Source organism: Pseudoliparis swirei, chromosome 20, assembly GCF_029220125.1.
Source record: "Pseudoliparis swirei isolate HS2019 ecotype Mariana Trench chromosome 20, NWPU_hadal_v1, whole genome shotgun sequence".
NCBI lineage: Eukaryota > Metazoa > Chordata > Actinopteri > Perciformes > Liparidae > Pseudoliparis > Pseudoliparis swirei.
In genome coordinates, this window is record NC_079407.1 from 4,804,765 (window position 1) to 4,832,677 (window position 27,913).

Genomic DNA, 27,913 nt, shown 5'->3' on the forward strand with positions numbered 1-27,913 from the left:
CTTCACGCTCGCTGCTCGTCTGTAAACACACGTCTGATGCTGGAGATCCGTCTCATTTAGACGCTCAGCTTCAAGGAAACGCTCTTCTTGGTGGAGATCGTTGCACGAGTTCACTTCAGGCTCGGGAGACAGAAGTGAGTCAATATTGTCTTACGGCGACATGACAGAACAACAACAACACAATACTTCTTACTCACAGAAAATAATGGTTCTTTAAAGGCTTTGTGGTTCTACGAAGAACCATTCTTTTGTTTGAGATACCTTATAGGTTCTTTGAAGAGCTATTTAAGGACATGATTATATAGAGATCCCAGGTTTGAAAGGTTCTTTGTGGAAATGGTTCTTCTATGGCATCACTTTGAAGAACCATTTTCGGATCCAGCACCTTCATTTTTCTGTGTGTATGTGCTGTGACAGTTGTAACAATGTAACGACGCCCTCGTCTCACATTGGGAATGGTTTTATAGATTAACACAATGAGATAATAAATACACCATCTTTCTATCTATCTATAACCCTCTTCCCTTTGTTTGATGAACAGACCAAAGTTGTGAGGTCACGACACTTCACCCCATCAACACACACGGTAACTCGTTCAGAGCGGCTTGGAACACGTTTGACTTGAGGAGAGGACGTCCCACAATGCAACAGCCCGTTAGCCTCCATCTGTATGCCCCAACAGATGGAGGAGATCCCCCTAAACACAAGCGTCGTCATGTGACACACAGCGCGCACACAACAACCGCACAACTCATTCATACGGGAAGAAGAAGTCACGATTTACCTGCATTTGAGGATTCACAGAAGAAGATCAGGACAAAGAAGATCAGGATGAAGACGTTCAGGATGAAGACGTTCAGGATGAAGAAGGTCAGCATGAAGACGTTCAGGATGAAGACGTTCAGGATGAAGAAGGTCAGCATGAAGACATTCAGGATGAAGAAGTTCAGGAGACGTGAAACAGAAGAGGCAGAAAGAGAAAAACACAACTGAGATAAACATGGACGCTCATACAGAAACAGCTTCAAGTCATTTTAAGCCTTGAGATGAATACAAACACTCCTCCGGTTGTTCTTTGTCTTTAAGAGATGATCGAGTGATGCAGTGCTCATCAAGGCTGAATATTAAGCAGCATATTCATGTTTTATTCCCAGAGGGTTTATCTGATGGTACAAGTATAAGCATGGAAAATACATTCCAGAAGTGATCAGAGATAAGGACTCAGAGACTAGATGAACTTTCAACTCTCTCTCTCACTCTCTCTCTCTCTCCAGGAAGAGTGATCTGTTGATGACATCACAGCTTCAGCTTCGTCAAAGCGGCTGTTGAAAAGTCATCCGCCTCCATGTCTTTGTCCAATTATCTGACGTCTCTATAGGAAGAGGCTGACGGGATCTGAGACGGTGTGTGTGTGTGTGTGTGTGTCAGCTCTGCCTGAGAGAGGCTGGCCTTAATTCAGGTCCGAGATGAGCTGAAAGGGCTCGAGTCATATTATTGGATGGATTCTGAATGGATTCGATGCTTCGTGCTCAGTGGGAATCAGAGAAGAGACAAATCAATACTGTACAGAAGAAGATGAACAACAGTAAATATACAAAAGCTCTGCAAAGCCAAAAAGTAGCAGCAGTCCAAGTAAAACACGATTTTTCATAATTATTACCCTCTGAATCTACCGCTTACGTTTCCAGTTCATCATCTCCTCAGTTGGAAGTTTAAACCGGAAGAATTATGCAAATTAACCTTTAAATTACACACTTCAGCTAGCGTGACAATTATCAGCAGCACATTTATAACCACGCAGTTAAATGAAATGTAATTTAAAGTAATATATATGCCATTATTATCGCCCACAGTCGTTAGTGTCAGCTCTCTTGTGGACACACGTTCCCACATAATCATGTTTCTAGATCAAATGTCGTGAATGTTTGGGAAGCCTTCAAGAAGATGCAGATTAGTGAAGTTAAGATGAGGAAAACAATAAAGGATACAGATGAACTAAGTGTGTAAAACTTAGACGGAAAAAAAGGCATCTTTGGGATGAATGCTGTTGATCTCTCATCAAGTTATGATGCTTCATATCCCAATAACCCGACAGGTTTGTCTCATTTAAACATTAAAATGTGAGTTTTAATGGATGTCAAGCTCCATTTCTCAAGAGCTAATTAACATATTCCTAAATAAGTCACGGCTGCTTCAGACTCCCAAATAACCTGCTTCATACAACAATATCCAATCACCTTATTGGGTCATTTGAGTTCATAACTCAACTTCACAATAATAATTTCAACACTTTTAAAAATGCAATCATGTTTTGTATCTGCTGGTGGATGCAACACTCGTTCCGTCTCAAGAGGAGATAGATAATTAGATCTGCTCATCAGACCTGCTTGTAATGAGTGGTGGTGTGCTCTACGTTCTTATTGCTTTCATCTATTGTTTTTTACACTTTTGTATTGTTTTTTTTATTGTAATTCTGGTTATTTTTATTGAATAGCTTCTAGGATGTTTTAATTATGTGATGTAATGTGTCTGAGTACTTAGAAAAGCGCTGTACAAATGTAATGCATTATTATTAATTAGAATAAAAAATAAAATAGATAATTAGAATATAGAAAGACAGACAAAGACTACACCAATGCATTCATTACACAGTTAATACTTCTATGTGAGAACCAGTAAATATGAAGTTTGTAGTTATCCGGGCTCCTCTCAGCTCCTCAGAGGAGCTCCAAGGTCAATAGGTCGCTGTATTTTAGATCTAGGGTCTCCAACAGTTTGACTGGGCCGTGAACCTCTTGGTCGACTCGTTCCACTCATGGAGGTCTTGTGTTCAGATGCTCTCTGCAGATGGTTCCAGAGAGAGGTTCCTCCTTGTTTTGAAGGAACAACAGAGCTCCCAGGTGAAGGTTACATGTTGAAGGTCACCTGACGAGCCAGGAGGAGTTGAGATAGTCAGGATCCAGTCCGGAGGACTCGGCCTGCAGTGGGTTTATGAATGTGATGCATCATGTTTGCAGGGGTCAGTACTGAAGTGAGCAACAGCTGATGTAATTGTTTTTTTAAATGTATTTTTTGCATGTTTATGAAAACAAAAATAGACCTTTAAAATATTAGAAGTGAATTGCAGTCCAGTATTGTCCCTGAAGCCCGACTGTCGGCTGTAATCACAGATCAATAACTGATGAGCTCTGGGAGAGGAGGCGGGGCTCTAGTCGGGGCTTTTTTACAAATATAAACAACTATTAACAAGCCAGATATCACATTTTAGCTAGAGCCGGTCCAGAGAGCCGCTCTGTGTTTCCTAATATTCTTCCTTCAAACATCTAACATTGGTATTCTCCTCACACCAACGGCGACTGAGCTCATCTCCACAGTCACCTCACTCTTCATCTTTGTTATAAATGTTTTATATCCATAAGTGGCGGTCTGAACCTGCTGCCGTCTCCCTGCTCTGTGATGCGACTCCAATCCAACTCGTTCTTCCCCCTCTACACATTTAAAGCCACCGAGCAGCTGCTGCTGTATTTCCCTGCTTCTCATCAGCCTCTTCCTCTTCATCAGGAGTCACAGCGTGTCTCTCGGATCCCTCGCTCCTCATCCTCAGTGACGAGGCTCTGGGCTCAGATTGATATCCGTCCCTCAGGCCGAAGGGTGGACATGGAGCAGGAAGTGATCTCCTCTTTTTAATCTCTGTGTCCTGTAATCCTGAAGATGACATCAGTGAGTGTGCCCTGGCACATTTTTTTGATATTATCTCAGTTTTTGGGGGGCATATGTAATATGTATATTAATAATGGAGTGCTTATGGGGCTGTGCATGAGGCAATAAAACACAAACAAAGTTAATACTTAATTTAGAAACTATGGCCTTGAGGAGACGTAATAAATGAAGCTATAAAATGTTATTTATATAATTTCTTATAATTAATATTTTATGTTTTTATTTAAAAGACACAATATCATGCTCCCAGAGGGCGACATGTGAATTTAAATGGATCCGACAATTCAGAAGATTTTAAGATCAGCAAAAGGTACATCTATGTCCATTTCATTCCTCCATTAAAATATATAGATTAGATTATTCTAATCTATATATTCTGTGACATTATGTTGATGAACAGCTCGCTGGTCATGGAGAGTTCATGTTCTCAGTAAATCAGAGACACTGAGTAGAAACAACTGCCAGCCGCCATCTGTGGTTTCTACTATTCAACAACACTTTCATTCTGGGTTCACATATTCATAAATAAGACGGGGTGAAGTAGCTGGGGAGGACTATTTATTGGGATGCCATGTTCCTCCCTCCATTACAGCTTCCTCATGAGCCGTTGAACCGTTGTAATAACCTACATTGGAGGTCTCAGATCATCAGTGTGGGCTGCCATGATGAAAATATCTCAGATTTTTAAGCGAGCCGTACATATTTCCCTCTCACACAGCGCCACTCGAAGTCTGGCCAATCCGCTGTGACCTCTGCTTCCTCCATCTTCAGCATGAATCAGTTCTCAGAACCAGGAACATGGAACCACAGCAGCAACACTAGACGCACGTCTATGAATCATGAAGATCTGCGTACAGCCACATGGAGGAAGTACATTGAGCAATAGAGAAGGGATTGTTTGGGTGAATATTAAAAACATCATTTAATGTCATTTGAAAGTCAGCATTCATAATTATATCCATTTATTATTATGCATATTTAGGTTGTGAGGAGCATAGTAGAATATGACCCGTCATCAAACTTATACAAATAGATTGAAAGTATGAGTGTGACTTCAATTCTCATACAATATGAATAACAAGAGAAGTGGTTAAAAACCTTTGAACATTCAAGTGACGCACTTTCAAAGTGTTTCCATCTGCCGTCTCAGTGGAGCACAACGTGTTGGTGTGTGTGTGTGCGTGTGTGTGTGTGTGTCGGTTATTCCAGACAAGGTCAAAGTTCATCCAAACAATTTAGACAGAATGTGTCCTCAAATGAATAACTTTGACTATAATAAATTGAAGGAAGGCACAGGGTGATGTCTTGAGTCAGACTGAGAGGACACAGTGAGTGAGTGGATGAGGTCAGGAGGTCATCTCACACTAGATTGAGGGCTCAACATTATATTACAGACATTGTGTGTAATCTCTGAGCCGACCTCAGTCACAGCCTCTGGAGACTTCACCCTCCACCTTCCAGCAGAACAAAGACGAGAAATAGAGGCTGAAAATGAATATCTGTCAGCAACTACACCTGTTCAAGGTAATTTAAGTTCAGTGTAGAAACACTGTGTTGTGACAGTAATAAACAAAGGCCTGAGTAAAAACATGTATTCATCAGAGAGCTGAAGTGTGCTTTCACACACGGCTATCTGATAATAATAATCATAGTATTAATAACCGCTAGTGTTGTTACGAGATGTGCCGACGCTTCGAAGCGTGTGTCGAGTAATGGAGGGGGCGTTTCCTCGAAGCGCGTATCGAGGCTTGCTTCATTTAGGGGAGGAGCCAAAAATGATGACGTCCGAAGCCTCGCTGCCCGGCTGTACCACGTGACTGCTTCGGGAAGTGGTTCAGATATTGCCGGGAGGTTTGACAGCAATATAAACCCCTCAGGCTCCACTCAAAATGTGGGTTGTTGGTTGAGAGTTTGGAGAGTTTAGAGAGAGAGATAGTTTGGAGAGTGAGGAGAGAAGGATAGGTGATAAGATGGAACTGTTGAGAAACTGTTATTTCTGAATAAAAATGAATAAAATGTCCCTTGTCCTGTACATCACTGTCCAAGTTACACACGCATATTCAGTCCCCTCTTCCTAGTTACACACACACACTTTCACTGTCCTCTGCCTGCTTAAGCCCATGCCATTTTCCTAAAGTGACATAATAACATTATTACACAACCTGCCATATCATATGATACTACCATTTTGGGAACATTTACACAAACAGAATACATTCAAAAAATATTTTATTATGCACATGTGATAATTTATGTACAGAAATGGTTTGGTCATACATCTTTGTAATTCATAGTCATTCCCAACAGCCATAACAGACACACACACATTCAATGCATCACATGATGTGGTTCAGATACAGCTGCCTGTGATTATGCACTTGGCCAGTAGGGGGTTTCGTGAGCACATGAAGCTTCGAGAAATGAACCCTTTCTCGAACCAATTGGCTGAAGTGGTTCGATGCCTCATGAGGCTTCATCTCACCATCACTAATAACCGCAGCCTAACCTCATTTTTGTTAATCTCTCTATGGAAATGTAAATGGAATGAGTCAGTGTGGAAGCTTCCAAACAGCCCACGGCCTCCATTCACTCTCACGGTGACGACTGTTGTAATGATGCTGCACGATGAGACCAGATGTAGAATAGCACAGGTGTCACTAACGACGTGAACAAGTGAAGTGGCCCAGTAGCAGACAGAGAGCGGCATCCACACACCTGCAGCTGGGAACACTGATTTAAAGCAGCCGCTGTTAGAGAGAGAGTTCCAGTGGCAGGTGGGTCGTTAGGGTCGTTAGGGTCAATTTGTGCACCTGTTGATTTGACTGCTGGACAGTCTCTCCACATTAATCTCAAGCAGCGAGAGACATTTTAAAAAATGTGGGAATGAGAAATATAATGAATGTACTCCAGAAAAACTTTAGTGAGTAATGCTGGAAAATATTTAGAGGCATTTTATTTTTAAGTTTGTTTGGTTTTTAGTATAAGAGATTGAGTCCACACACCAGATTAGTGGGTGGCGGTAATGCCAATAATAATAATAATGTAATAGAGTAATGCTGAAAGCAAGAGAAGAAGAAGAACATTAATCTCCCTACTGAAAAACATCTTACATTTTATATGTTAACTCTTGTTTTGCAGAACAAGAACACTGTACTTCAAGACCAGATACTCTGAACATGCGTTGTGTTCTCGAAACTTAGTTTATTACTATTAGTAAAGTTTTTTTTAATCCTTTTTAAAAGGACAGAGTGTGTCATCTGTTGTACAGATTGTAAAGACCTTTAAGGCACATTTGTAATATTGGCCTATAGAAATAATATGTTATATAATTGTTTGAACTGTCTTCAACCTTCTTAATGTGACTGCTCCACTTATACAAAATCAATACCATGACATGTTTACCTCCATAAATATAAATGTAATAAATACCTTCACGACATCTGCAGATATAAATGATATGAAAAGTGAGCGCTGTGGTTTCGTGTTTCACTGAAAGCAGACGGAGGAAGCGGAGGAGGGGAAAGTAAACGGAGAGAGCAAACCAAGAGTTTCAAACAGAAGATGAACAGGGTCCTCTGAGGTGGAGGAAAGACGAGCTGATGTCTGTTAGTCAGCCATGACACTTCACACAGAGTGTGTCACACAGTTATAACACACACACATACACAGGGAGAAAGGTTCCACTGTCTCTGAACAAACACTTGTATCTGTGATGTTCAAGCTGCTCCAGTGTTCCTGCCTGAGGGTTTCTATCTCAGATACGATCACCCAGTAGATCCTCTGGTCTGATTCAGAGTAACAAACCCACCGAGACGGGAATGCTGCTGTAGATAATAGAGCATGCTTGTTAAACCTCTCTGAAGGAATTGGCAGATCTTCCCTGGAAGAGAAGCGACACACAGAAAGAATAGGTTCACTTAACATGTACGTACTGAATATATAAAATAAATACAGCTGTCGTATAGGTCGTCACAGAATCAACTAGAACGGGCACTCGGTAGAGCGCATACCTTCGCATATCACAAGATTGGGCATTGAATTATGAACATTTTGGCATTAGTTGCATGCCAATTGGATACAAATTGACCGCGCTATGGTAAAAACAATATTTTGACCTTTCCATGACCTTGACCTTTCACCCGATTGATCCCAAAATCTAATCAAATGGCCCCCGGATAATAAGCAATCATCCCACCAAATTTCATGCGATTCAAGAAGATGTTGACCTTTCCATGACCTTGACCTTTGACCCGATCGATCCCAAAATCTAATCAAATGGTCCCCGGATAATAACCAATCATCCCACCAAATTTCATGCGATTCGGTTTAAAACTTTTTTTGTTATGCGAATAACACGAATACAAATAAATAAATAAATACACGGCGATCAAAACATAACCTTCCACATTTTCAATGCGAAGGTAAAAATGTCACTTTAATATATGTAGTTTTTCCTCTCTTCTTTCATGGTATAGTCATTAGTGACTAAATATTCATGACTTTTAAATGTTAACAGAAAACAAACCTGTTAACATCTCATCACCTCACAGTGTAAAGTCATGCAGGATGTTGTCATCCTTTAACACTTATTTGAATACAGAACTTCTCCAAGAGGAAGAGCTTCACGGTTTATGTATTTTCTTTATGTGCGAGGCGGCTGCAGCGCGCTGAGCTCCGGCTGCTAGTCGAGTCGTTACAGACACGGTCTGTGCCCACGGAGGGAACGACAGACTCCGTCTTCATCTCACAGTTCACACTCCAAATATCCTTTTTCCTCTTTGAGGTGAAGGACTCCGACACACAGAGACATCAGAGCCAGACGTCAGGCTGATGGAGACATCATCATCATCATCAACACCTATGGGAGCACACACAACCCGTCTCAGCTGACTACACTCACACCTGGAAGACAATACATCACTGAAAGCATTTATAACAGTATAAACATGAGAAAAGAGAAAGACGGCTGACTGCAATGTGCAGTGCATGTCCATTTTGAAATAATGTGCGTCTGTGTACATGGCTTTTGATTTAAATGTGAGGAGGTTTTAGGGTTGCATTGCTGTGGGATTACATAGAATGCAATGTGCTCGATTAATAAAATAGCCATTATTATTGGCATTCTTAGTTGTTGAATTTAGGTTAGATACATCATGACCATGGAACTACTGCTGGTCAAGGGCAAAGTGTGTGTGTGTGTGTGTGTAGAGTACAATGAGACGCAACAGAGAGAAACAACTGATATTATTAATAAGCAAAATAACTGTTCAAGTCTTCAGAGGTGGAAGCCCAATGGAAGACGATAACCACAACAGAGTGACGGTTAACAACACCTGTAACGTGATAACAATAGCCTGATGCTGCACATCTGCATTCCTCTGAGACACGGAGGCCGGGCTTCGTCTCCTCTGGGCTCCTCTACGAGTTGGAAACCGATGAAGCGGCCTCGCTCAAGACGTCCGCGTGTTGCTCCTCAGCTGCGCCTCAACATCACACTGGGTTATATTTACTTTAAGGAGAAGAGGATTGAGATCATTTCTCAAACAATAGATACGATTTCACCGAACGACAAACTCAACTTCCTGTGTGTGCTGTTCACATCCATGACCTGCATCTGTTTTATGAAACTGCTCCAGGGGAGATACTCCACACTGACTCATAAAGATATCGTCTAGAACATATTTCATTTTAAAACACGATCTCATTACATGGTTCTCAGACCCTGAAAGTCCGAGCTACTGAAGCGTCTCCCGAGTCGAGCGTGTCGGTGGAGAGTATTGATCACGACAGAGTGGCTTCCTCCACAGCAGCCTCCTTCACACCGGCGGTAACACAATCAGGGACACCGCGAGGATGAGAGGGGAACTGGAGGATGATGAACGGCGGCGGGCTCAAGACGCGTGGAACCATTATCCCAAATGAGATGTCTTCTTCACCGAGACCTCTCACGCACACACCCGGAGAGGCATCTCGTCTGGCAGAGACGGGCCTCCTCTTCCTCCATCTTCCTCCCGTCTTAGGAGAGACGCTCACTGGAACACCGTCACCTCGGTCCGTTTCTCTTCTCAGTCTCTGAATGGTCTTTTTCTTCTTCTTCTTGCGTGATACTCTTATTTTCTATTCTGTCTCTCGGTGAGGAAGCTTTCGGTTTGCGATTAACGTAAATCCAAATGTCAAAAGATTAGAGATCGTATACGATATGACGTTTAAACCATCCAGATATCCTCTAGTCCAGAGAGCTTACACCCGAATGACAACACCACCAATGAGACGCTTTATTGTGAAGTCTCACTCACACACAGTGCCAGGTGGTGGTGTTAAACCTCCATCGCTGTGATGTGTCGGTCCTGTTGCTTCACCTTTTGGGACCGCTTGTGGCTCTTTGCCCCCCAGCAGAGAGTGTGTGTGTGTGTGTGTGTGAACTCTGCATTGTGTTTCTCTCTCTCCTGCTGCGTCTCTCTTCACCTCCTCACGGGTCACCTCCACAGCTGGAGCCCCTCCTGACACCGTCAGCATGATGTCATACAGCCTGTGGAGGCCGTGGGTGGTGCACACAGAGCGTCTACACCTCCCACTGCGATGGAGAGGAGAGAAAACACAGTCCAGCCGAATCCTCCGTTTCTCTAAAGTGGCAGTTATAAAATATGAATATGTTTTGCTTCAGTGCTCGTGAATGAAACAACAACAACAACATACTGAAGCCCTGAGGCTATGATGATGGGGCTGAACCACAAACACAGTATTTACTTTATGACCACTGTCTCTCCTCCCTCTGTTGGACTACACCTCTCTCTCCCACAATGCATCTCCACCTCCATCACTCCATCCCTCCATCAGGGCGCTGAGAGCTCTGACCAGGTGGTGTTGTTGTTTGTTACTGGAGGCCAACGGTTCATCGTGGCTCAGAGACTGGAGCTGCTCCACAGAATCAATTGTTTTCTTCTCTTTTATATACAGGGTGTTTTTATGTCTCTCTGGTTTAGGATTCATCCCATCATTCTGTGTTTTATAGCGTGAACTAAATTATATTTTCTTTTAACACTTGATGAAAGCACAGAAGAAGAAAATAGTGTTTCCATCACATTCAGTGTTTACTTCATACGGACATAACACGGAACACACACACACACACACACACACACAGAGACTGAACGTTGCCAACGGGAAACACGTGTTCTCATGGCGTTTATAAATATGCTTTGATATTTAATAAGACAAGTTACCAACACAGAGATGAAAATGGTCTTTTATATCATGTAAACCCCACAAACACATAGAGGAAGAGCAGGATAATAACAAAACATAGAGGAAGAGCAGGATGATAACAAAACAGAGGAAGAGCAGGATGATAACAAAACATAGAGGAAGAGCAGGATGATAACAAAACATAGAGGAAGAGCAGGATGATAACAAAACATAGAGGAAGAGCATGATGATAACAAAACATAGAGGAAGAGCAGGATGATAACAAAACATAGAGGAAGAGCATGATGATAACAAAACAGAGGAAGAGCATGATGATAACAAAACATAGAGGAAGAGCAGGATGATAACAAAACATAGAGGAAGAGCAGGATGATAACAAAACATAGAGGAAGAGCATGATGATAACAAAACATAGAGGAAGAGCAGGATGATAACAAAACATAGAGGAAGAGCAGGATGATAACAAAACATAGAGGAAGAGCAGGATGATAACAAAACAGAGGAAGAGCATGATGATAACAAAACATAGAGGAAGAGCAGGATGATAACAAAACATAGAGGAAGAGCATGATGATAACAAAACAGAGGAAGAGCATGATGATAACAAAACATAGAGGAAGAGCAGGATGATAACAAAACATAGAGGAAGAGCATGATGATAACAAAACATAGAGGAAGAGCAGGATGATAATAAAACATAGAGGAAGAGCATGATGATAACAAAACATAGAGGAAGAGCATGATGATAACAAAACATAGAGGAAGAGCATGATGATAACAAAACATAGAGGAAGAGCAGGATGATAACAAAACATAGAGGAAGAACAGGATGATAACAAAACATAGAGGAAGAGCAGGATGATAACAAAACATAGAGGAAGAGCATGATGATAACAAAACATAGAGGAAGAGCAGGATGATAACAAAACATAGAGGAAGAGCAGGATGATATACAAAACATAGAGGAAGAGCAGGATGATAACAAAACATAGAGGAAGAGCATGATGATAACAAAACATAGAGGAAGAGCAGGATGATAACAAAACAGAGGAAGAGCAGGATGATAACAAAACATAGAGGAAGAGCAGGATGATAACAAAACATAGAAGAAGAGCATGATGATAACAAAACATAGAGGAAGAGCAGGATGATAACAAAACATAGAGGAAGAGCAGGATAATAACAAAACATAGAAGAAGAGCAGGATGATAACAAAACATAGAGGAAGAGCATGATGATAACAAAACATAGAGGAAGAGCATGATGATAACAAAACATAGAGGAAGAGCAGGATGATAACAAAACAGAGGAAGAGCAGGATGATAACAAAACATAGAGGAAGAGCATGATGATAACAAAACATAGAGGAAGAGCAGGATGATAACAAAACATAGAGGAAGAGCATGATGATAACAAAACATAGAGGAAGAGCAGGATGATAACAAAACAGAGGAAGAGCAGGATGATAACAAAACATAGAGGAAGAGCAGGATGATAATAAAACATAGAGGAAGAGCAGGATGATAATAAAACAGAGGAAGAGCAGGATGATAACAAAACAGAGGAAGAGCAGGATAATAATAAAACATAGAAGAAGAGCAGGATAATAATAAAACATAGAGGAAGAGCAGGATGATAATAAAACAGAGGAAGAGCAGGATGATAACAAAACAGAGGAAGAGCAGGATAATAATAAAACATAGAAGAAGAGCAGGATAATAATAAAACATAGAGGAAGAGCAGGATAATAATAAAACATAGAAGAAGAGCAGGATGATAATAAAACATAGAGGAAGAGCATGATGATAATAAAACAGAGGAAGAGCAGGATGATAATAAAACAGAGGAAGAGCATGATGATAACAAAACATAGAGGAAGAGCAGGATGATAACAAAACAGAGGAAGAGCATGATGATAACAAAACATAGAGGAAGAGCAGGATAATAATAAAACATAGAAGAAGAGCAGGATGATAATAAAACATAGAGGAAGAGCATGATGATAATAAAACAGAGGAAGAGCAGGATGATAATAAAACAGAGGAAGAGCAGGATGATAACAAAACATAGAGGAAGAGCATGATGATAACAAAACAGAGGAAGAGCAGGATGATAATAAAACAGAGGAAGAGCAGGATGATAATAAAACAGAGGAAGAGCAGGATGATAACAAAACATAGAGGAAGAGCATGATGATAACAAAACAGAGGAAGAGCAGGATGATAATAAAACATAAAGGAAGAGCAGGATGATAACAAAACAGAGGAAGAGCATGATGATAACAAAACAGAGGAAGAGCAGGATGATAATAAAACATAAAGGAAGAGCAGGATGATAATAAAACAGAGGAAGAGCATGATGATAACAAAACATAGAGGAAGAGCAGGATGATAATAAAACATAAAGGAAGAGCAGGATGATAATAAAACAGAGGAAGAGCAGGATGATAATAAAACATAAAGGAAGAGCAGGATGATAACAAAACATAAAGGAAGAGCATGTTGTTGTTTTTTTACTTGCTTCTTTGTTGTTGTTGTTTTTTCCTCCAGTGTGTTTGAATCAAGCCAACATGACGCTGTCACATTTGCCTGGACTCTGAATGCATCGTTAGTCGTATATTTAGAAACTGTAACACTTCAAGACTCCTCACAAAGTCATCTGAGCCTTGCTAATAATTAATGAAGCTAATAAAGAGTTCTTATGATTTCATTGCATTTCAACTTTAATCTGAATGTTTGATAAGGAGTTGATGATTTATTAACTGCCGGCTGATTATTAAACAACCTTCTGCTGCGTCGTCTCGGAGGTAATTAGAGTGTAATTGCGTTCCCTGTAGCACACTGAGACAGGTGTGGTAAAAACATTTCCCCAGACCAAATTAATTGTTTTCAACAATGTTTTGGGGAAATCAATAAATCATAAAATGTTCGCAATACAAACTCTTTATCTGCAGGATATCCAATTTCTATTATGTTGGGAAAAAATAAATAGTGTGAGCTCCAATCTTAGCGTTTGGACACATTGACGCCAAAGAACTCTGAACAGACCAAACACATCTCCAGCTTATGAAACATACGACAGGCCTAAAGATAGAAGCGTTGACATGTCCCAACTCACAGGAAGTGAGACTCCAGCGGAGCCGTGACGGTACGCTTCACTATCCAAGAGCAGCGGGGCCAACAATCCTTATCGTAGCATATTTTTAAATCATTATTATACCACAGAATTAAAAAGGTGATTTTTTTTTGTAGTAAACAGTTGATGCAGCTGTTTCACTAATATGTGATTTTAGACTCAGGAGTTTATGGATAATGTGTCTAAAAATATAAAATACAGTGTATATTAATATCTGTGATGACTCCACTAAGCATACAGGTGTATGTGAACTCTTAATTGTTGATAAACACACACACAATGATGGTGATTAATACTTTAATATATTGTTTTATTATTATATGTATATATCATGCATAATATAATGTAATATTATTTAATATATATTATTATAAGTAATTAATAATATAATATTATTATTATTATTTAATATATATATATTTCTTTTAGAGCTTTATTTTCCAGGGTGATTTTTTTCCAGTGTAGGTTGGCATGGAATGCTTTTCAAGAGAAAGATAACAATAACTCTTTTGTTTGCGATGCTCTTCTAGTTCGCTCACGTCAAGATGTTCTAGAAGTGATTCATTGAGTTTTAAGACGCACCGACACACACCCGTCAGAGAGCAGCCGCTCCATCACCGTGACTAATGCACCACTTCACCATGAAAACACAGACTCCCACATATCCACTCCCACTCTGAGCCAGCTGTTCAAATGATGAATCCTTCAAAATAAAAGCGCTGATGTTGTGGCAATTATTATGACAATGTAAGCGTCTTTGAGTGTCTAGAAAAGCACTATATCACTTCAAAGTATTATTATTATTATGAATATTCACTTGTTCATGTTGCTCTCATTAGCGCCTCTCAGCCAAACATCATTTAAAAGCTTTGCATCAACTCACTGTTGAGTCCCGTCAATCAGAAAAAAGTCAACAGGGTTTAAAAGTGAGTTTAATTGGTTCACTGACTATATCTTCACTAATTAGTCAAAGTTTCTGTTTCTCACATTTAATATGAAATGCATTTTATACCCACTGCATATTTCACAAACCTCTAACTCACTGCATTGATCAGTTTGGTTTTATCCGTTGACATTCAACACTTTAACAACTTTTTCAGCTATACTAAACTTCTATAGGCAGAGCATGTCAATATTTATATAACAAAGTAGCAGAAGTCAGAAAGCTTATGACATATGTGTTGAATCATGAAGTGGAATAAGGCACATTAATATCGGCGTGACCCTCGCTCTCCGTCAGCGACGCTGCAGCTGCTTTATATTCAGATACTCTTCATCGATTTCTACCGTTATCGATGGACAACGGTAGAAATGTCCCCGTGGCTTGCTGACTTGAGGTATCATTATATTTTACAGCTGACCTCCATTCTTCTGAATACTGACCTTTAGTTTCAGGTCACATCAGCGGAACTAAAACCAGTTGGTTTTGAAGTGTGAAGAGAAACCAGTAACCCAACACCACTCCCACTCCTCTGAAGGGTCAGCATTACTAGTCACTCAGGAAGTGACATCATACTCCAAATATGTGATGTTATTATACACACATCAGGTTGATAACTACACATTACCTTGTTTAATCATCACCCCTTATGACTCAATGAAAAGTCTAACATACAGTCTACGTCACAGGTGTCAAACACAAGGCCCGCGGGCCGAATGCGGCCCACCACTTCATTGTATGCGGCCCCTGGCGGCTTGAAAGACACAGGATCGCCTTTATATCCTGTGCCTTTTATTTTGAAGGTTATAAATTAAATGGATTTGTGTTATAACATTAGAGACATGTTCTTGCGTACAATATTTCTACTCTTGAATGAACAATCAAATGCAAAGAGAGTTATTCAACAATATGTTCGGGAGTAGTTTATACAGCGCTTTAGTTACACCGGCCCTTTAAGAGGCGGCCGTGATGCTGATGTGGCCCACCGTGAAGATGAGTTTGACTCCCCTGGTCTACGTGTTCTTTGATATCAGTTATTAAACATAGATTATGATATAACATGTCAAAAGTAGAAGTAGTAACTAGAGAGAGACAACAAACTCAACTTATTCATCTCTCCAACACTGAGGAGTAACGACCAAGAGGTGTTGGTGATGTCATCGCTGCTATAAATAGAATGACATCATGCATCTAGAGGGATGCGATGAATGCTGCCGTGATGTGAATAGTTTTCGTATTTCGCAACCTCCACATTATCTGCTTCCTCTGCAGAGCAACAGGAACTCTGCGGCCGCCCCGACATTAAATATGAATGTGACATCTGTGTCGTGGTTGCTGGTTGGGAGAAATCATTTTAACAAACGGAGTCTTTACAGCCTTCTTAAAATATGAGTCCCAGCTCTGCTCCCCTCCTACGAGCAGATCTTCTCCGCGTGTTAGTCAAACCATATTTGTTCTCCGAGGGATTCAAATGAGTGGATGAAATGGAAGACGGCGTCTGAATGTCACATTACCAATTATAATTATTCAATGCTTTTCCCAAGATATCACTTTCTACCAAACTGCTCTCTTTATTACAGAAATGACGCTTACTTTAACATTCTGCAGAAAGTGCACGGCTTGCAATATGCATGCAGACACCTTCCAGGAGTGTGCAGGGGAATAAAAATAAAAATTCATTAATTAATAATGTCCAATTAACAAAAACGCTGAGTGAACACTTTCTCCAAAAGCTTTTCAGCTCAACAACTTCTATTTGTTTCTGTCACTGTGGGGAAATCAGTTAATTATGAGCTATAACAAAGTGTAAGAACCTAACTATAACTATAAAGATCATATTTACAGTTCACTATTTTAAGTATATCCCTTCTTAAAGTCACACTATATTTTGTTGTTGAGTTACTTTTGGAACAAACCTAAAACAATGTCAGCTTAGTTTAATGTATTTATACGGCCTCTTGATCCTAAAACATGTATTTAAACTAGAATAGGCACTCGGTAGAGCGCATACCTTCGCATATCACAAGATTGGGCATTGAATTATGAACATTTTGGCATTAGTTGCATGTCAATTGGATAAAAATTGACCGTGCTATGGTAAAAAGAAGATTTTGACCTTTTCATGACCTTGACCTTTGACCCGATCGATCCCAAAGTCTAATCAAATGGTCCCCGGATAATAACCAATCATCCCACCAAATTTCATGCGATTCAAGAAGATGTTGACCTTTTTCATGACCTTGACCTTTGACCCGATCAATCCCAAAATCTAATCAAATGGTCCCCGGATAATAACCAATCATCCCACCAAATTTCATGCGATTCGGTTTACAACTTTTTTTGTTACGCGAATAACACGCATACAAATAAATGGCGATCAAAACATTACCTTCCGCATTTTCAATGCGAAGGTAATAAATAACCTGTGAATGTTCCTCTCAGGTCAGAAGTCTGTTAAAGCATTATCTTTAAAAGCTCACCTTGTTAATTTCAATACAATAGACAGTTTTTTTATATTTCAGTTTTTAACACTAACCAAGATAAAAAGTCTATTTATACAAAACCAGTTGCTGTGGAAACTGGTCCTCCCATGAAAGTAATATTAAATAAGTCCAATAAAATGTCTCTCTCCTTCAGCTGCCTTTATTAGAAGACTCTCCCTCTCATCCCTCCTCCCAGCTTCTCTCCATCTCTTTGTGTCTCATTATTTATTTAAATCCAGCTCCATCTCTCATCGCTCTGCTTTCCTGTCGTTTTCTTCCCTCCCCGACTTGTTTTCGTTTCTTGTTCCTGCTTTTGGGTGAAGAGCAAAGTCGATTCAGAGGGGGACCAGAGCTGCTGTTCCTCTCAGAGGACGAGTGTCCACCGCGATGCGTGTTGCATCTGGAGCTCGACTTGAGAACAACTAGAAAATGCTTCAACGTGACAATCGGATCTTCCTTTTATCGCGGGTCAACAAATAAGAGGAGGGCGGGACACACCTGGAGCTTCATGTCCAGCCTCATCTCACTGCTGGAGGACACACGCCTCCGATAATAGAGAACACATTTCCAGAAATGTATTCCGTTTCCTCTCCACTGCTCTTGGTTCTCCTCTCAAAACGCCACATCTGGAGTCCCAAGTGTCTCAAGCTGGACCAGAGAGACTACAATATAATGCTTGTGAATCATTGAGCTACATTAAAAAGAAATAAAAAAGGGGAGAAACTCTGGTCGATTAAATTCACCCTAATTAGCAAATAAAGTGTTATAATTAAGTTAAGTATGGATCTTTTTTTTATTGTGAGGTGCATCTTCTATAATGGCCCACTCCATATCATGCGGTGGTTCATTGTGGTGGAATCTGTGCAGTAGAGCTGCGTTGACTCAGCACATTAAGCTCTTATAGTTTCAGTCGACATTACAATTTGAAACACTATTTACCAAAGAGGTTTATTTTTCCCGGAACAGAAACGCAGCGTGACGTCGCGTCTCGACAGCGTTACGTCCTGAAAGACTCAGAGGGGGAAGCAGCGTTATGACGGATGAATAAAGCCTGATGTCCTCACTCAGATGAAACTGTAACGTTTCTGAGGGCAGAGGAACACGCGGGAGTCGAGGTGAACAAACTCTCGTTTACTTGAGGACGAGGAAGTACAAAAACGACCTGGCACCGAACAAGGAGGAGACGCGGACTAAATACACAGGGCAACGAGACACAGGTGGAAACAATGAGGGCGGAGCTTGCAATCAAACAGGAGGCAGAGGCGTGGCTGACGGCAGGTGAAGGGAATGAGCAATCAGGGACATGGCAGGCGATCACAGGGACGGGAAGTGCAGGGAAACAGGACACCAGAGACAAGGACTTCAAAATAAAACAGGAAACGAGACACAAACTACGAATATGTTGCTGTCCAGGTTTATGTACAATTCCAATTAGAACTCTTTGGGTGTTGGTATTATTTCACAGTTGCACATCAGACGTCAGTCAGAGGTGATTCCAGTGAGAAGATCGGTGTTTCCTCTCGTAGCCGTCTGGTCTGCATGTCGTACTTCCAGACAGGAAGCCCCGTCAGGCCCGCAGTAACAGGCCGTCACGTCAAACCTCCATCCCTGACTGTGAGTCTTGTGTTTGACCTTTGACCTGGCTAGAGGCTGTTAATGCCAGTAGGTTGGTTCACTGGTGGGAATCTTCACGTCAACCCGCTGAGTGACACAGTGTGTGTATGTGTGTGTGTGTGTAGCCTTGGCAGTGGATTGTGTTGTGTTCCTCTCTCCTGCCTCCTCCTGTGTCTCCCTTGACCTCCTTGTGGGTCAAATCCACTGCTGCAGCTTCTCCTCACACGTCAGTGACATGAACATAACAGACCATAATGATCCATCATTTCCTTCCTTCAAATCACAAAACGACAAACTACAGCGCTCTATAACTGAACGGGGAACAGCCCAGTGTTCGGGGTTCACATTAAGAGGCGTCATCTCCTCCCCCCTAGACGTCTTCCTCCCACAATCCTTCACTCCACCCATCACATAACCAGCAGCTCTGGTGACGCTGCACTCAACTCACTTCCCGCGGACATCAATCGCTGCATTTAATTAAACGCGTGGAAGCCGACGTCATGCGGGGGCCTGAGGGCCGGTCCCAGTGCTCTGCCTCAGGTGAGCATCAGAGAGAAGAAGATAGGCGAGCCATGTGACATTATCTCTGTCAGGGTGCTCAGCTGAAGGACATCCGGACAGAGATAATGTCCAGAAGGGGCGACGCATGTAGATTAACACTGCCACACAACTCCACGAGGCCAGTCCCAAAAACCAGAAGAGGAAACGTAGTGTTCAGGTCACTTTATGTCCACTTCTAAAACGCCTAATCAATCAGACATGTTCACTTCCTGTGTTGTCGTAAGGGAGGTTTTCCTCGTTTCATTTATTTCATGAGGGCAGAAGTTAAACATCGCAGACAGTGCAGGCGAAGTGACTCGTCACCGGCATGTTTTCAGAACTACTCAAAGTGTAACTGCTGCTGAACCCGTTCAGCTTTTAAAACTGCCGGGTGGAACATTTAAGGCGTCACTTCAGCTTCCTGATGAGCTGCACTTTGAATCAATTGGCGCTTTGGAGCATATCGATGCACACCAGGAGCTCGGGACCAGCAGACATGTAGATACGGAGAGTGTAGGAGTGTTTAGGCCTTTGGTAGTTTACCACCGAGTCTTCTAAAGATGTTGCACACGGCCCTGTGACATGTCGTGAACACAGCTGCAGTAGGAAATGGTGATGTCTTCCTCTCAGTGCAAAATGTTCTCTATAGTTAGCACACAGTGTTTTTTTAATCAGAATCCCTTTAATGGACCAATATGGTTTGTTATTTTTCAAAAGGAACAATATTCTATCTGTGATCATTTTACAATATAGTGCATCGTAGAAGTCGCCACTTTATTATGAACATTGTAGTTTGGGTTTCTTTACTTGGTGATACCATGTGGTGGGAGGAATAACAGAAGAAGAGTCACTGTCAGGACATGTTGGAACAAAACCTGAAGAGAAAACGTGTTAACACTAAAGAGATTAAAAAAGAGGAATTCACTGAGGTTCAGCACCACGGACAGCTCCTTAACACATGTGTAGTACTATATATATAAAAATTAATATGTATATAAATAAATATGTATATACTGTATATATATAACAATTAATATGTATATAAATAGAAATAAATATATATATATATATTATTATTATTATAATGCATTACATTTTTTTCCAAAGTACTCTTATCTTCATCTCTACAACGTCACATCTCCTGCTCATAAATATGCTTCTTATGGTTGCAGTGATCCTTCCACTGTCTGTATTCTATATCGCATACACAAGACACATTTGTCAAATCAATAACTGATCAAGAAGCCAAACGTGTTCAATTGTCAGCAGCATTCAATGTGGAAGTTTGCTTTTGGGGCGACTAGACACGACGACTCAGTAAACACTACAAACTCATACGGCAGGTTATACATACATCTATATATATTTAAGATGTAAACGTATCACTAAAAGGTGATGTTCTTACTCCTGGAGCTCAGGGAGTATCTGTCAGGGTTCACTTCAGAATCCTAAAAACCAAACTGATCGCGAATCCATCTCCTCTTCCAGAGAGCTGGTGAAATAAACAACCTCATCTTGTTCAACACAGACACAATAAACTGACTTCAGGTGTGATTCTGCTCCTCTCTGTCCAGCTTTGAAACAAATCACAGGAGAGCCGGAGCTGCTCGGTAGTTCAGGAGGAATTCACTCTTTAGAGAGCTTGTTCTCAGCTCTATGGGTCAAACTAGATTACATTCAACACAGACAAATGAGACAATACTCTTTAGAAAGCGTTTTCTACATATATGAAGTTTTATAAACTCTAAAATGAAAATATAAGAAAGAAAATGTCTGATCTTCCTTGAATAATTAAATGTGCTTTCAGTCAAATATAACTAATATTCTCCAGGTGTCATTGAAGAGAAACTAGTGTCAGTGAGAATCTTTTCTCTCTGCACACGGCACTCTGATCCCAGAGGAGTCCAGCTGACCGGCTCCAGACATCCTAAATTCCTTCTTCCCTTTCTCTCTCATACTTTTCTTTCAGTTGCTGTCTACAGTTCTATCAAAGATAATTTGATCCTTTTTTTGTTCACTTATTTAAATGTTTGAGGTTGTTCATTCCGTTAACCCGGTTTTATCCTTCACACTTTTTATTGAAATGATATTAGTGACTTAATGTTCTGAATAAAAACATGCTGACGTCAAAGTGCTTCTTTGCGTGGCTGCATGTGTGTGTGGAGTCTAACTATCAGCAGCATGGTGATGAGGACAAAGCCAGGAGAAGCAGCTCCAGTGACGTGAAGGAGAAGAGAAACATTCAATCAACTTCCACTGAAAGAAAATCAGTCCAATCAGCAGAGCCCTCAAGCCTCTTTCTGATTGGACGGCTTCTTCAGGAGCTTTGATGGTGGCTGGAGGAAGAAAAGAAAAAAAATCACATCTCAAAAGGAAGAGAACAAGTAAACTAGAGGCCACACTTTGTGTCGCCTGGGGAAGAGGAAAAGAAAGTGATATATGAACCTTACAGGCCACCGTCTTGCTTTGTGATCGCAATATCTCAAACGACCGACATTACTGGTGAAGAAACTATGTGATGAAAAGAAAATTTAAATAAATGAAAAGCACATATAGAGACACCCTTTTGTTTTGACGAATTAGTTTCCAGTTGAAAAGTAAATAACTGTCTTCATTTCTCCCCTAAGTTTGTCGTTTGGAAAACAGAAATGCAATATAAGATAAACGATTGATATCATGGTTTTCTTTCAAAGTGGAAATTTAAAAAAACTGGGTAATATCACTTTGAGTCTAATAAAACCCTGACAACTTAAATGATCATTATCTCAACAGAAGCGTAGAGGACCTAAAATAATGGGTCTCTGAAGCTGGATTAATGCATTACATTATTACTAACGACATTAGGGTTAATGAGATTTCATAAACTACCAGCACATGTTTTGAATGACAGTAGAAAACTAAAAAAAACTGGATTCATACGGACATTTAATAACTAGTTATGTGCCATGGAACAACAAATCACCCATTCATATGGAGAGCAGGGAAACACAGGAGTCAGATCCTCCCATGCGTGTGTTGGGATTAACTGGTTTAATAAACTAAAGTTAAATAAAAAAGATAATGTGTCAGCTGAGTCCTTCTCTTCCTCTGTCGCTCACAGCATGAAATTAAGGAACAACGAAGCTACTAATCAAAAGTACATTGCACAAAGTGTCCTAATTAATCTGCGGCACCCTGATGAACATATGAAGATCAGAGCATTACAGAAGCTGTGTGAAGAAGAGAAAATACTTCCAGTCAGCAACGTAGAACAATATTGAGCTTAGTTTCAGTTGCCGGGCAGATGAATATTTGGAAAAGAAAACATAAAATCTGTCCTGAGTAAAGTCATAAGAGTGTCAATCTACTGACAGACAACAGGAGTATGCACTGCATATTTAATGAACAGTCAGATGGAAAAAGATCTTATCATATCAGGACACTAATAATATTTTAGTTTGCACATTGGAGATGATTATTTCGGTAGAATGACAGGTGGTGTTTTATAATAAACCACCATTTCCAGACATAACGTACATGTACAGTCAGTCTAAGAGAAGAAAACATTCCCGCCTCACCAACATCTGTATATATTGTCAAAGGCCCTCAGAGGTGGAGCTTGATTCCCTGACAGCTTGAAGATGTCAGACTCACTGAAGCACAACCGTTACAGCACTTCAGCGTTTAAAGCTGCAGCCGGAGAAAAGACAAAGACACGTTGATCCTCCACCTTTGGGATGTAAAAGCTCAAACCTGTCATTACGTTCACTCTGCGTCTCATCTCAGTGACCCGAGTGGTTCAAACACATGCCGAACCTGATCTCTGACACACTGATGCTCCTTGACTCCGTCCGTCCATGTGTGTGTGTGTGTGTGCAAACACTCGCCCACCAACATCCAGGCAATGAAATATGCAACAACCAGAAGAGAAACAGAGTCAAAAGGTCTCCATCCGACAGGTGTATTCCTAGAGAACTGGAGGAAATCTTCTTTCCATGGAGCTCACTGTGTTACACACAGGAGCAGCTGAGCTGTGGAAGATGGAGAAGACTGGAACGCGGCTCGAAGGAGGAGGCGGAAGCAGCTGCTGTGATGTGATGAGGCTCTGAGTGACAGAATCTAAGAGTGTACGTCCTCCCATCATCTCTGATGGTTCTCCCAGTAATGAAACCCACCACCAGACTGTGGTCATGACACGACGACAGCCACCTGCTGTTTGACCATCGGGAGAACTGTGTGCTGAGCTGATGGACACCTTTGGGTTTACATGTGTTGGGGAGTTAACAGGATTAGGACGGCAGATAAAGTCAGATGAGAAAAATTGCATTATTTTTGCAGGAATTTATGTGCGAGAGAGAATAAAAAAGTATTACCAAGTCAAAAATCCAAATAGTCGCCGCTCTGAGAATACAAATGTTCAGTAACATCTTAAAATTCAGGACAGGCAGCAAAGTCTACATGAGCTGAATAAAAAAAGAAACGCGTGGGTGAGGAAAGAGGACAGAAGAGAATGAAGAGCGACGACTGGAAGTAATGGTGAAGGGAGACCCGTCAATAAAGAGTAACAAAGATTAGATCAACCATACCGGAACCACAGGTGGAACTAATGACACTAACGATGTCCCTGGACGCCAGAGAGCTGCAGCCATCGTTAGTGTTATTAATTACACCTGTGCTTCGCTTGATAGGACACGTCTAAAGTTACAAGAGGTCTATTACTAACAACTGCATCAACCACAGATCCAATAGATACGCCACAACCGTTTATGAATCAAACTGAAATGAAGCTCAACTAAACAAAACAAGGTATATTAATAACAATAACTGGAAGTAACGGTGAAGGGAGAACCGGCAATTTCACACCATTTGATCTGTGACAAAACAACAGCGGCGTCACGACGATACATTCAGTCATCGTCTTGGATCCATTGTTCATATTCAAGAGTCTGACGTGAAGCACAAGCTAAGTTTGGCACAAGATGGAGTCATTTACAAAAGAATAGAAGAACTCTGCTGAGGGTCTCTTAGGGTTGATATCTCATGACAACTATAACAGAAAGAAACACAGTATTCCCTATATGTACCTAACTTAAACACATGTATCCCTCTAATCTCAGTTGTCTTTCTTCCTGCAGACTGTCTCTCAATCTCTCTCTTTACATCCTTTCCCCCTCATACTCCCCCCCCCCCCCCCACCTGTGCCCCCCCACCTCTCTGGCACTTCCCAGCATCCAGGCTTCCTGCCAGCTTCAGAACAGTGTTAAAGTGAATCCAATATGCTTGGTCAGCCTGCACATTGTTCTATAGTGTGTTCCTGTGGGAGACAGAAGAAGCTCATTGATTCAACTCTCATAGATGAGCCCAACCAGCTGCATCAGGACATGTTGGACTGAGAAGAGACGCGAGGCCAGACACTGGAAATAAAGAGATTCATGTGTGCTGTTTGGTCACCAGCTTCACCAGGATCCACTCGCTCAACCAGACAATAAATAGGTTGGTTCAGAGAACATACCCAGGGGATGATGGACACTATGGGCCAACATTGGCATCAAGCTGAAAAAATAATCACACTATAAAGTAAACCATGACATTTACAAAAAGGCATGTTAGTTGCCAAAAGAGCCTCCACAGCTCTTCTTCACATGGAGAGAGAGACAGCTGCTGGATCTTACTAAAGTCAACAGAATATTGTCATCTTGTATCTTGCTCTTCTCATTTGGAAAGTGCTTCAATTTCTTCACAAGAAGTCTCTCTTCCAAAGAAAAGGCAGACTCTCTCACCATCAGTCACTGTGCCACGGGCACCAACACATTAAGTTTTTGCAATGCACCAGAGTTTGTTGTTTCTGTTGTGCCACGCGCACACGCACACACGCGCGCACTGTCCCAAACAACCGACTGCAAACTGCGCCACACCACGTTGACACACACACGAGCTGGTAGTGACAAAACGCACGAAACGCCATGTGTTGCTTGCCTTGGAATCCGAAGAGGAAAGCGACGCTGAGGATCCACACGCTGTATATCCAGAAGTCCTGCATGGCGTCTTTTTGGGGGTCGGGTCCGTCGCTCCTTCCACACGAACTCGGTCTGCCGGCGAGGGTCAGTGTCCACAGGCGGCGGGTCGTACCTTGGCCACGGAGGTATAAAAAAGAAAGCTATCCCCGGGACACGGAGCCTCAATGTGGCGCAGCTTGGGTGAAGAGCCGAACACTGGACTCGGTCTCGCGCTGCTGCCGCGCGCTCTGCGCCCATGGCCTGGCCTGCACCGCCCCCTGCTGGACACACGGGGAACCGTGAAGCTGCCGTTCATTATAATTAGCCGAGCCCAATGGGCCACGACGCATGACGGCAGACCGTTGTCTCACTCCGGCTTTGAAGGGCGTGACTTGAATACATCACGGTTAATTGAGGTTGCCATGGAGATATCTGTTAAGGAGCTTATGTTGACTAATATTGCTCATACGTTACATAAAGTTGTGAAAGTCTCACAGCAAATCTAATAAATTACCATGAATACAAAATAAAAAAGGAATCTATTTATTATCTGATATGGGGCGTGGTTACTTTGTTTCTAATAAGCACATGCTGAAAAATCATAATGACAGAACATGACACATTGAGGACATCATTCATACAATTAATCATTTGCATGTGCATGTATTATTCATACTTGTTTCAAAGCATTTGATCTCGATTGATTCTGAACATCTTTGAAATATGTCGCAAAACCGAGTTCAACAAAGTCGTCCATCATTCAATATTCATTAATGACGACCAAAGGATTTGTGAGCCGTAAATAATTAAGGTGCAGGCCCCTGTTGTCTAAGCACTGTGTGTGACTTTGGAGGGTTTTTGGGCACCAAGACAGCTTCCTCTGCTTCACGCTGATGAGCTCTTGAGCCATCTTGCACTCCAGAAGGCATCGTGGTGACAGTCAGCAGCAACCTGGAAACTATGAGTCGCAGCTCTGCCATTGAAAACGCCCCCGTGCACGACATATTTCATCACACCCAGGTTGATGGGCATTGGTGATCTCCTGCATCCGGGACAATGGTCCCGGTGCTGTGGTGGGTAAAATGTTTCAAATTGAGTGTTTCCACAACATATATACATAGGGTGTATTAAACTTTTACATTATGTTATATTAGGCTTAAATTACATCTACAAAGATGATTAAGAGGGCACACACAGCTCTCTCCCTCAGACAAGGGTCAACAACGCCAGACATAGATAGACCCAGCGGCCTTGGGCTGCTCCAGTCTTAACCGGTAGAGAGGAGACCGCAGAGCGAGGACCAGGAGGCTCAGACACAATAACGATAACAGAAGTAACGAGGGGGGAGACGTCAGCAAGAAACCTCACATTCCTTAAAGTAACCGGCTTGGACTGGGACAGAGGTCACACTGAGGTCACACTGAGGTCACACTGAGTGACGAGAACTAATATGGAATGAGGGAGTGGACGGAGGCGGCACCGGCATTGAGTCTGATGTATAAATAATATGTCAAGGTGTTTGTTCGGGGCTTGGGAAAGACAGATGTGGAGGGAGGTTGTTGTCTTTAATACTGGACCCAGACCAGGTTTATTTGTGAAACTGTTGGTTACAAATAAATCTACGTGAATTGAACTCTGATCCAAACTCTCTGTGTCCTGTGGGTGTTTGATTACTGAGGTCCAGAGGGTGAGTATCCTGTGGCGTCTCACCAGCAGTCAGATAGGAGAGAGATACAAGTTTATATGCATCAGGTTAAGAGATTAGTTTGAATGGACCAAAAAGGAAGAAATCCTTTGACTTGTCGTGTAATGCAGGTACAAGGTAATCGACCCACGGCTCTCGAAACCTGTTTTCTTTACAATTTCATTCCATTAAAACCTTTTCAGTGCAGAGCACTCAGTCTGTAATATAAAGTAGTTGTGAGGTTTTATTCAGGAACTGTTTATCTATTTTACGCTGCAATCTGTTGATTTCTCATTCATTGAGCTCTTTTTGTTAACAGTTCAACAAGTCTGCACAATATGAATACTCCTGAAGTTATAATGAGAAATTCCAATTATTTATTTTTTGTCAGGCAGGAGAATGTACCCTTGCTTTCACTGAGCTGAAATGTTAAAAAGTAATTACAGGAATTAGATATGGATGTTTAACATTAACGGCACACTCTTTTTTTTGGACCATCAGCTTGTGTAACCGTCTTCTGGGTGACGTGAGTCAAGGTCTTGATGCAGCTTCTCTGCCATTTCCACCAGCTCAACCACGGGGGAATCACATTAAATGAAAGCTATATGATGGAGTA

The 27,913-nt window shown here is 41.4% G+C and overlaps 1 protein-coding gene across 1 annotated transcript in view; it reads right to left on the minus strand.

Moving 5' to 3' along the window:
• Positions 1 to 25,794, minus strand: part of lsamp (limbic system associated membrane protein) — a 579,644-nt gene extending 553,850 nt beyond the window's left edge. Inside the window, exon 1 of the mRNA XM_056442006.1 lies at positions 25,594 to 25,794. Within this exon, the coding sequence (XP_056297981.1) occupies positions 25,594 to 25,657 (64 nt within the window). The 5' untranslated portion in view covers positions 25,658 to 25,794. The remainder of the gene's footprint in view (positions 1 to 25,593) is intronic.
• Between the last annotated feature and the right edge of the window lie 2,119 nt (positions 25,795 to 27,913).